Raw genomic sequence first — 11,151 nt, 5'->3', positions numbered from 1 at the left:
ATTACTTTTGCACCAACCTAATAAATACTTTTAATATATGGTCAAAATGTCTCTTTTAAATAAAAATCAAATGTTCGAAGGTTTCAGGGTCAAAAATAAAGTTTGTTCCCACAGTTTTGTAACCAGACTATTTCTCCTTCCTGAAGATGTAGATGTTCCCTGATGGAAAACTATTGGAATAGCATAACAAATCTTCTGAGAGAGTTATGGTTGGGTAGGACTCTGAGAAAACAGAAAAAGTTTAGAGAACAACATAAATGAAAGTAAAGGAGGGAACAGATACTGATGTACGTGGTAGTGAGAAAACCAGTTTGACTAGAGTAGATGACCCATGGGCAGGTAGAGAACAAAGATGATTATGTAGGGAAGGTCATGGGCACTTGGAGGGCACATGTGGATGTGTAGATTTAATGATGAAATTTGAATTGTATGTTTTTGAGTGATATGAAGAAATGATATTTAAAGAGATTAACGTGGTAGCAATAAGCAGGATGGGCAGTAGTGAGAGACTGAGAGATTTGTGGAAGGACCTAAAATTTGGATGATGATAGCGCGAGCAAGGGGAATGAGATTGGTGATGAAGGAACAAATACTAGACACATTAAAAAGCAGATGTTTCTTTCCTCTTTTTTATTACAGAAATATTACATACTTCAAAAGTTCCAATTGCATAAAAGTATATAAAGTAAAAAATAAATATGTATGTACATATGTACCTATTTGAGCATAATCACTATTAGAAGTGATATTCAAACTTCTAAACCAGCATAGGAAAAAGTACATATACATTGACAAATCCATCAAGACTTTAAAAAGACAGAAAACTTAATGAATATTACCAAATTATAATAAATATGAAAGGTTTAATTGTGAAATATTAATGCAGACATTGCGAGATCGAGTAAAAAAAACTCATCACATGCTGTTTTGAAAAGACATACCCAAATCAAAACAACAGAGAAAAGCTGAAAATACTTGTATGAATATAGTAGGCAAATGGTAACAAAAATAAAGTAGAGGTAGCATAGAAGAGTCAAAACAAAAATCATTAAATGAGTCAAGGAAGGTATCTTTTTGAATTAATATATATTGTGAACTAATACAATCCAATAAGATAATCATAAAACAATACCCTGAAAAGCAATTTCAAATATGTCAAGCCAAAAAAGTTAGAAATAGGAGACTGTAATAAAACCATGAAGTGAGACATTTTATATATTTTTATTAGAAAATTTAGATAAATCAGACAAAAATAGAAAATTTGAATAACAATGAACTAATTTGACTTAATTCATAGAAGCATGATATAATATTTACCCCAACAAAAAATATATATTTTCTCCAATTGTTCATGGAATATTTATAAAAAATTTATTTCATATAGAATACAAAGAAAATATTCCAAGAGGTATAACTCATGCAAGAAACATTCTCCATCCATGAAACAGTATAAGTAGTAATTAAGGGAAAAAGGGATAGGAAGCAAAACATCAACTAAAACCTAACCACACTGAAATATATACACTTCTAAATAACTCTTGGATTAAACAGGAAAAAAAAGCTTTAAATATGAGGTGACAAAAAAACAAACAAACAAACATGAAAATGCTGAAAACTATGGGATACAATCAAACATGTATTTAGAGGAAATTTTCTAATTTAAATGCACTAAACAGAAAAGAAAGAATTAAAAGTAAACTAGGCATTACCTAGAGAATCTAGAAAGAGATCAAACAGAACTAAAGAATGTAAAAAGAAGGAATTTACAAAAGCAGAAAGTGATATTTGAAAACACTTGGTATTTAAAAAAAATAGATAACTGAAAATAAAATATACAAATCTAAGGAAAGTCCTACCAGAGAAAATAAAAAAGCATATAGCCACATATATGCAAATTAAGGCACATTAGGTAATATTATGTGTAATTTCCAATCAATACATTTGAAAACCCAGATGAAATGGACAGTTTTGACAAAATTGACTCTAGAAGAGGAGAAAATCTTGGATAAAATAATCATACAAGAAATTGAACGATTTAAATTTCTAGGCCCCAAGCATGTACTAGGACAAAACAGTTATATTGGTGAGTGTTACCAATTGTTTAAGGAACAGCTTGTGTCTAAGTTACTTACATTGTGGAAAAAGAAAAATCTTTATTCACAGAAATATCATAATCCTAATATCAAATCAGGAAAGGGGTATCACAGAAAGGAAAACAATAAATAAGAGTTTCCCAACAAGTGTACCTTGGCACACTGGTGTCCTGCGAATGGGTTGTATGTGTACTGTAATCTTTATCTCCTAAGGCCTTGGGTCAACCAGGTAGATCCTGGGAAGCCAAGTTGCCTTCGCCCTGAGCAGTCTTGTCTATTTACCTCAGGGTGCCATGATGTGAAAGAGGTAATAGGGCACTTCTATAGGCATTTGTTAATATAGAGTTTTATATCCTAAATAAAATAATGATATACCAAAACACCACTACCAAATCAGTTTTATTCCAGGAATCTAAGAATAGCTCAACATTATGTAATTAACTACATTAATGGATTAAAGAGAATAACCATATCATCACCTTGATATCAGCTTGTCAGATGCCAGAAAAGGCATCTTGATAATATTCTATATCCATCCCTGATAAAATTATAAGTCAACCGAGAACAGAAGGGCATTTCCACAACTTGAAAAGGGGCATTTATCAGAAACAATGGCAATTATAATATTTAAACAATGAGGCATTTCTATTAGAGCCAAAAACAGAAAGTTGCCTGCTCTTTATTAATCAACATCAATCTGCATTGTCCTGGAAGTTATAAAGTCTTTACCAATGCGCTAAAAGAAAAAAAAATAGATACAAACATTAGCAAGGAAAAGACAAATGTTTTATTATTTACAAATGGCATGATTGTGTATCTAAGAAATCAAGATAATCAAATGAAAATAAAAACTACTGTTAGAGCTAGGAATAGAGTTCAATATGATACCTGGATACAAGATAAATATTAAATAGCTTTTCTATGCACTAATGATAATGAATTTTTAAAATGCAATATCATTCATGTAAGAGGAATTAAAACTATAAACTAACAAATAAGCCTAACAATTGTTCTAATATCTAAATGGAGACTACAGTAAATTTAAATAAATTGAGACAGACACCTTGTGACTAGATGCAAAACTCACTATCATAAAGATGGCAGTTCTTGACATGTTACTCAAAAGGTCTGAAGCATTTCCAAGGGATTAATTTTTATGGACATTGATGAGTTGATTTTAAAACTAATCTGGAAAAATAGGATGCACAAGAATAGCAAAAAATTCTGAAAAAAAGAATAATGTAGGGGAAGCAGTCCCATCATATGTCAAAACATAATGCTACAGTAATTAAAGCAGTGAAGTACTAGCTCAGTACTAGAGAAATATTATCAATTGAACAGAAAAGAAACATAAAAAAATACCCATATAGTTCATGATAAAAAGAGAATTCCAAATCAGTATGGAAAGAATTCAATTGAATAAGTAAGTTGAAAAAACTGATTCTCTCTTCTGAAAAAAATAAGCTTAGATTCCTACTTTGTACCATATAAACACTTACAAAAGAAAAGCCAATTCTACATAGAGTACTAAGCAATAAGAATGTACAAAACACTGGAAGAACCAGACACACTGGCCCACACCTGTAGTCCCAGCTACTCGGGAGGCTGAGGCAAGAAGATCTCTTTGGCCCAAGAGTTCAAGACCAGTGTAGATAATACAGAAAGACCATATGTCAAAAAATATATTTTTTGATTAGAAGAATATTTAGGAGAATGCCTTTATAATCTTGGGAGTGCAGAATCCTATCTAAATATGAAACAAAAACAAGGAACTGTAAAAGATTAAAATGTCTGTCTATTTACATAATTAAATCTTCTTTATGGTAAATAGCACCATAAATAAATTTAAAAGACAAATGATAAACATTTGCAATATACACCAGACAAAAGATATCAGCTCTAATATCCAGAGATCTACAAATTAATAATAAAAAAAGACAAATGACACAACAAAAGAATAGGTAAAGGATACGAACAAGCAATTTCTTACAGAAGAAATAAAAATAGCTAGTAAATGTATGAAAAGTTGCTTAACTTTACAAATTATTAGAGAAAAATAATTTAAAGGAATGAGATTGTGTTTTCCATCCAAAATATTGACAAAAGTAAAAAATAATAGCATTCAGCATGCCAGGAGGGCAATTTAGCTCAAACATGTTGATCCAGAAATTTTATTTCTCAGGTACTAGCTCTTTAAAATCCTTGTAAAAGTGCAAAAAATTGTAAAGAAGCTTTATATATCATTATCTATATTAGCAACAAACTGTTAACAACCAAAAGATCTATCATGTGGAAAGAATTGAATAAATAATAGATTGTGAAGATGCTTTATATAGCATTATCTATAATAGCAACAAACTGTTAACAACCTAAAGATCTAATGTGGAAAGAATTGAATAAATAATATAGTACACCCTACTCTGAAATTTCCTGTAGCTGTTTTATAAAATGACTTTCTACAGAGCAGGAAAAAAGCAAGTTGTAGAATATATGTATAGGATGTTAATTTAATGTTAATAATGTTATTATTCTATTATTATAACATTTAATGTTAATAATAACATACCAACACTTTTCTTTTCACTCCCTGTTATGTATTTTCATTTTCTAAAACACATGAGAATACATTCAAGCAAATAAAAAAAGTATGAGGAAGGTAACAAAACAAAGAGTCATGGCCATCTCTGGGAGATAGGATTAGGAGAATGATATTTTCACTTTTTACTTTACATACTACTGCTTTTTTTTACTTTTTACTACAAACATATATTACTTTTACAACAAAAAATAAGCCCACCCTATAAAACACACACACACACACACACACACACACACATGTGTGTATATATACACATATATATGTATATATATGGAATATACACACATAGGTGTATATATGGAATATACACATAGGTGTATATATGGAATATACATATGTACATATATATGTGTATATATGGAAACAGAAAAAAAGTGATTTGAAATCTGACTACACAGAAGCAGCTATTGTTAACATATCAGCACTTTTCTTTTCACTCCCTGTTATATATTTTCAACATATTTTGGATCATGTGCTATGTAATTTTGAGCTTGTTTTTCAATAAATATAATATTGTATTTTCCTATATCAATAAAAACACATTAACATAAAGTTTAAATATATTTTAATTTTGAAAATAACACACGTTCAAAATAGAACATTTCAAGAACAAAGAACCAAAAGAGAATAAAAATCCCATGTAGTCTTACTACCCACAGATAAATTACTTTAAAAAATAATGAAAGACAAATGTACAGAAAGGGATTAATAATCCTTAGATTGTGCACAGTGTCTCATTGATTCGTGCAAGGCCCTCTTTTATTTTTACTCATTAACTTGCCTTTTTATTTAATGTTAATAATAATCATAAAATTATTAAATAATCAATAATGGGATTTCAATTACATAATGACACCAACCACTACCCAACACACGAGTACTAGAATATTAACCATAATATGAATTCATGTACATTGTCCTCCCATATTCTGACCCTCTTTCCTCAACCCCATTGACCATTATCTTCATTTTTTAAATTCTTTTTGCTTTTTAATAAATTATTTGTATGCTATGTGTATGTAGCCCTAAATAATATAGTGCTTAGTTTTACTTGTTTTTGAATAATATAAAAAGGATATCCTACTATATGTAGTCTTTTGAGACTTGATATCTTAATATTCTAGAAGTAAAATCTACCCATATCGTTACGTGTAGCTGTAGAACATTCATATCATGACTATATAATATTTTATGCGAAATATACCATGATTTATCCATTTTCTTTTTGGGACTTTTACTACTAACATTTTAGTGTATATCTTCTAGTTATTTTCCTGAAGGTATTTAGTTTTCCTTCTACAAAACATGAATATTATACATATTTTTCGGGACCTATTTCTCTCACTGATGATACCTTATGAACATAATCCCATTTTGGTAAATATTCTTCCATGGTATAAATTTAAATGACCACACAGTATTCCATTAGATAGTTACAATATAATTTTCTAACCACCCCAACTGTTAGACACATGATTGCTTGTAATTTTTTTGCTGTGATAAACATTATGATGCACATGGTCTTGTTTGGCTCAGCAACTCTCCTTTTAGAAATTTATCCTAAGTAATATCCAAACACATCTGCACACAAATATGTACAGGAACACCACGTAGAATGACACAGTTTGTGTTCTTCACACCTTACATAAAGTATGTGCTGATCACAGAAGTTTTTATAATACAAGAAAATTGGAAGGAACTTACTGCTCACCAATAGGAGATGGAGTAAATAAATTATATATTAAAATTATTACATAGCTGCACAGTTACTGACATAGAAAGTTGTTCACAATTTATTGTTAAGTGTAAGAAAGAAATAGGTTAAATTGCAGTATGATTACATTTTGTACGAGAAAATACGCTAGTAAAAGTATCTAGAAGAGCATACACGAAAATCCTTACAGTGATTATCTCTGGATACTGAAATTATTTGAGAATTTCTTTTTTTTCACTTTGCTAACATATATTTTGAAGTGTTTCCAACAGTAAATCTTGATTCCATGTACAAGAAAAAAGATGAATAAATAATAGTTTTGTGCACAATTGTTTAAATATTTTTCCTGAATAGAAAATACCTGTACATTCTAAGAACTTAAAAATAAAAGAATATATAGAAGAAAATAAAATCATACATAATCCAACCCATCCAGTAATAATTAGTTTACAGTCCCCAATACATTTACTTCTAGTCATTTGTCACTGATTATATATTTTAAAATAGTTGCCATCACACTTAATGTAACCTTGTATGCTGATTTTTCACTTAACTTATAAAATGAATATGCCATAGCATTTTAATGGAAGAATATTCCATCATAGGTACATGGCACATTTACTTAATCATTCCCTTAATGTTAGACTAAGGTTTTTCTGTTTTTCACTATACCAAATAACTATGTGAGGAGTATCTTTGTGCATGAATTATCCACATTTTAGATAATTTCCTTGGACAGATTCCTTGAAGTGGAATATACTAAACCAAAAAGTACATTTTTATATCCCTTGATATATATTTTCAAATAGCACTTCATATATATTTTAAGGCAAAATGAGTAGCAGGGAAAATAAAGAGGTCAAAACAGCTGGGTCCCATGACTATTGTTAGCACTCAGATTAGTAAAACTGATATACAAAAATTCTGTTTTATTTAAGTCACAAGGCTATATTGTGAGAACCAAATGAGAATATAGATTCTTCAGAGTCACAATAAGTATTACTTCTTTAGGAATGCTTTCCTTGATTTTCCAAACTCTCAGTTACTTTTTCTTCATGGCCTTAAAAATTGATAAGTAATTTTCCAATTATCTGTATGTTGTTTCCCACAGACGATTTTAAGCTTTATCAAAACACGCCTGGCATACAGTTAGCACTCAATAAATATTTGTTGAATGAATGAATGAATGAGGTGACAGCACTTTGTAAAGTATAAATCATTAGACATTCAGAAGGTATTTCTATTTTAATTGGCATTATTATTGTTCCTTTTTGTTATCATATAGACGATTTTAAATCTTTAGAGAGTCCCTGCCTAACTGTAAAAATTTAATTATGTGGTTTTCATGCTTTTCATGCCAGCCAGAAGCATGGGTAGCAACATTGCTGAAGGCACCTGGTGGGAGCTGAGACTTAGAGAACCAACTACTTGGTTCTCTAGATCAGCATGCTGGGATTTAAGTAGTTGTAGGTACCATTAGTCAGATACAAGGCAGTGGCCAGGAACCCAGGAGGTTGTGATATTTGAAGCAGGTAGATGCTGGAGGTTAGAAACAAACTAATGGTAAGTGCTGCACATAGTAAGGTGCAAACTGGACAAAAGTCAGTAATAAGGGATTCAAAGAGATAGAAGAGTTAAATTCCAAGCACCAGTACTCGAAGCATGGAGCTATGAATATGATTCTGAAGCAAAGGGTAATTGAACTCAGTGCTTCCTTATATTATTCCCGCCAAAACTGAAAATGGTATCAGAAAGTGTTTGCACCTACTTCCATATACAGGACCAAGGGAATGGTAGTAGCTGGTTGGGGAATAAAAGCTGTGCATACAAACAGACTCTGGCAGTGACAGGATCAAGTGAGACCATTTGTATATGGGATTGTATACTATTCTACACAAAATGTGGAAGCAATCAACCTTTGGATCACATCATTCTATCATGATTTTAAACAGCAGATATTATAGCATAGTGGTTACAATCGTGGACTCTCACAAGGGGGCTAGCCGGGTTTAAATCCAGCTCCATTATTTAGTAGTTGTGTCCTGTGGACAAAATTTACTTCACCTCTGTGTGCCAGTTTCCTCATCTGTAAAATAGGGATAATGATGGTACCTAGGTTCAATGGGTTGTTGTGAAGATTAAATAGATCAAATGAGTTAATGCATGTAAGGATCTGAGAACAGTGCCTGGATGTAGCAAATGCTATGTTAAGTGTTGTTGTTGTTATTATTATTATTATTCTTTGGTCACATAAGACCAATGATAATTAATATCATTTAAAATGGACAAATAATACTCTACATGTTAACTTTACCTAAAATACCAGTCTTAAACAGGAATTTTTCTCATTAAATAAAAATTTCACTTAGACCTAAACATAGTCAACTGTATAAAAACTGTAAGCACTAGTGAAGTAGTAAAATTTATTGCAGCAGTCCTATCTGTTTATTCTGCAGAAGTTTTATTATGGACATTATTTTTAAAAGTTGTAGAGATTAAACACACATTTCCTAATAGTAAAAAACACAAAATGCAGTACTGTTGGTTCATAAGATCTGCTCTATAAGGAGGAATGTCCCATTAAATGTTTTTGAAGCTAATTCAACTAGAAGCAGAAATAGTTGAGTTGGAAGATTTTTCTGTAGAGTGATTTTAACATGGGAAGGCTCAGACAGGGGAAGCCTAGATTTGAAAAGGCCTGGACCTGGGGAAAGGTTGGAAGATCTGGACTACAGAACATGTTAGAATACCTGAATATTGCAGACACTGGAAGACTTGAATGTCAGAAGATCAGCACACTGGAGACATTGGAAGACATGGATATTGAGCCAGTTGATGGAAGACTGGGTAGTTGTTGGAAGACATGAAGATGTTGGAAGACACAGAGATGCTGGAAGACGTGGAGATGTTGGAAGACGAGCAGATGCTGGAAGCCCTGGAGATGCTGGAAGACCTGGAGATATAGGAAGACATGGATTTGTTGGAAGACGTAGCTTAGTTGGAAGACATATATTTTCTGGAAGACGTGGATTTTCGGGAAGACACGGCTTGGTTGGAAGACATGGATTTTCTGGAAGACGTACCTTTGTTGGAAGACGTACCTTTGTTGGAAGACGTACCTTTGTTGGAAGACGTACCTTTGTTGGAAGACACAGGTAGGCTGGAAGACATTAATTTGATGGAAGACATGGCTTTGTTGGAAGACGTGGATTTGCTGGAAGACACGGATTTCCTGGAAGACCTGGATTTTTCGGAAGCTATGGATTTGAGGGAAGACAAGGATTTTCTGGAAGACGTGGATAGTCTGGAAGACATGGCTTTGTTGGAAGACGTGGATTTGCTGGAAGACACGTATTTCCTGGAAGACCTGGATTTTTCGGAAGCTATAGATTTGAGGGAAGACAAGGATTTTCTGGAAGACGTGGATAGTCTGGAAGACCTGGAGGCCATTGGAAGATGTGGATTTTCTGGAAGACATGGCTTTTTTGGAAGACGTAGATTTTCAGGAAGACCCAAATTATCCGGAAGACCTGGATTGTTGGGAAGACATGGATTTTCTGGAAGACTGGGAGGTTACTGGAAGACATGGATTTTCTGGAAGACATGGATTTTCTGGAAGACATGGATTTTCTGGAAGACGTGGATCTTCAGGAAGACATATATTGGCTGGAAGACCTGGATTTTTTCCGGAAGATGTGGATTGACTGGAAGACCTGGATTTGGTGGAAGACATAGATTTTTCTGGAAGACACTGACTGACTGGAAGACCTGGATTTCTTTCTGGAAGACACTAATTGACTGGAAGACCTGGATTTCTTTCTGGAAGACACTGATTGACTGGAAGATCTAGATTTTTCTGGAAGAACTAGATTTACTGGAAGACTTGGATTTGGTGGAAGACACAGATTTTTCTGGAAGACATGGATTAGCTGGAAGATCTGTATTTGATGGAAGACCTTGAAATTATTGGAAGACATGGATTTTCTGGAAGACGTGGATTTTCCTGGAAGATCTGGATTTGGTGGAAGACCTATAATTGCAGGAAGACTTGATTTGCTGGAAGACTTGATTTACTGGAAGACTTGGAGCTTCTTGGAAGACATGGATTGTCCGGAAGACATGGATTGTCTGGAAGATGTGGATTTTCTGGAAGCTCAGGATTATCTGGAAGACCTTGAGATTATTGGAAGACTTGAAGTCGCTGGAAGACCCGGAGTTGTTGGAAGACCTTGACACCGGTGCCATCAGAAACCCTGGATATTGGAAACATTGTAAGCACAGGATATTGGAGACATTGCAAGCCTTGGATTTTGAAGACATTGGTTACTTTGGACATTGATATTTCTGGAGGCCCTGAACATTGGGATATTGAATATTGGAAGTCATAGACACTGAAATCTCTGGAAATTAGAGATATTGTAAGTCCTGTACCTTGGAACTCCTAAATACTGGCAGATATGAACAACAGCAGATGTAGACATTTATAAATCCTAAAATGAGGAGCCCTGGATATTGGCAGACATTGGTAAGCATGGATATTGACATATTTATGTCAAAAGACAGTTTGGAAGAATTAAATTTTAAAGATGCTGGATGTCAAGAATACTGGCAGCCTGGACAATATGAGATCAGGATATTAAGAGGTCTATTCATTCAGACATTGAGGATATTGACATACCTGAAAGTTCTTGCAGGTATTTAAAGACTTGGGCATTGGAGGAATTGGCAATAAAAATACACTGTAA

The 11,151-nt window shown here is 32.8% G+C and overlaps 2 protein-coding genes across 2 annotated transcripts; one reads left to right on the top strand and one right to left on the bottom strand.

The window, feature by feature from the left end:
* The first annotated feature begins 9,066 nt into the window (after window positions 1-9,066).
* On the top strand, window positions 9,067-10,793 carry LOC129475426 (cerebellar degeneration-related antigen 1). Its single transcript, XM_063634261.1, has one exon. The coding sequence runs from the start codon at window positions 9,468-9,470 to the stop codon at window positions 10,254-10,256; it is 789 nt and encodes a 262-aa protein (XP_063490331.1). The 5' UTR covers window positions 9,067-9,467; the 3' UTR covers window positions 10,257-10,793.
* LOC129475090 (uncharacterized) lies at window positions 9,371-10,726 on the bottom strand. Its single transcript, XM_055266967.2, has one exon. The coding sequence runs from the start codon at window positions 10,724-10,726 to the stop codon at window positions 10,370-10,372; it is 357 nt and encodes a 118-aa protein (XP_055122942.1). The 3' UTR covers window positions 9,371-10,369.
* Window positions 10,794-11,151: the final 358 nt, after the last annotated feature.

Source organism: Symphalangus syndactylus, chromosome X (assembly GCF_028878055.3).
Source record: "Symphalangus syndactylus isolate Jambi chromosome X, NHGRI_mSymSyn1-v2.1_pri, whole genome shotgun sequence".
Classification (NCBI taxonomy): Eukaryota; Metazoa; Chordata; class Mammalia; order Primates; family Hylobatidae; genus Symphalangus; species Symphalangus syndactylus.
Note: the sequence above shows the minus strand (reverse complement) of the source record. Positions and strands in the feature narration are given on the sequence as shown.

Bases quoted from the DNA above. Each gene is read 5' to 3' on its own strand.
- LOC129475426 (XM_063634261.1), top strand. From the start codon at position 9,468: ATGGATTTTCTGGAAGACGTACCTTTGTTGGAAGACGTACCTTTGTTG.
- LOC129475090 (XM_055266967.2), bottom strand. From the start codon at position 10,726: ATGTCTTCAAAATCCAAGGCTTGCAATGTCTCCAATATCCTGTGCTTA.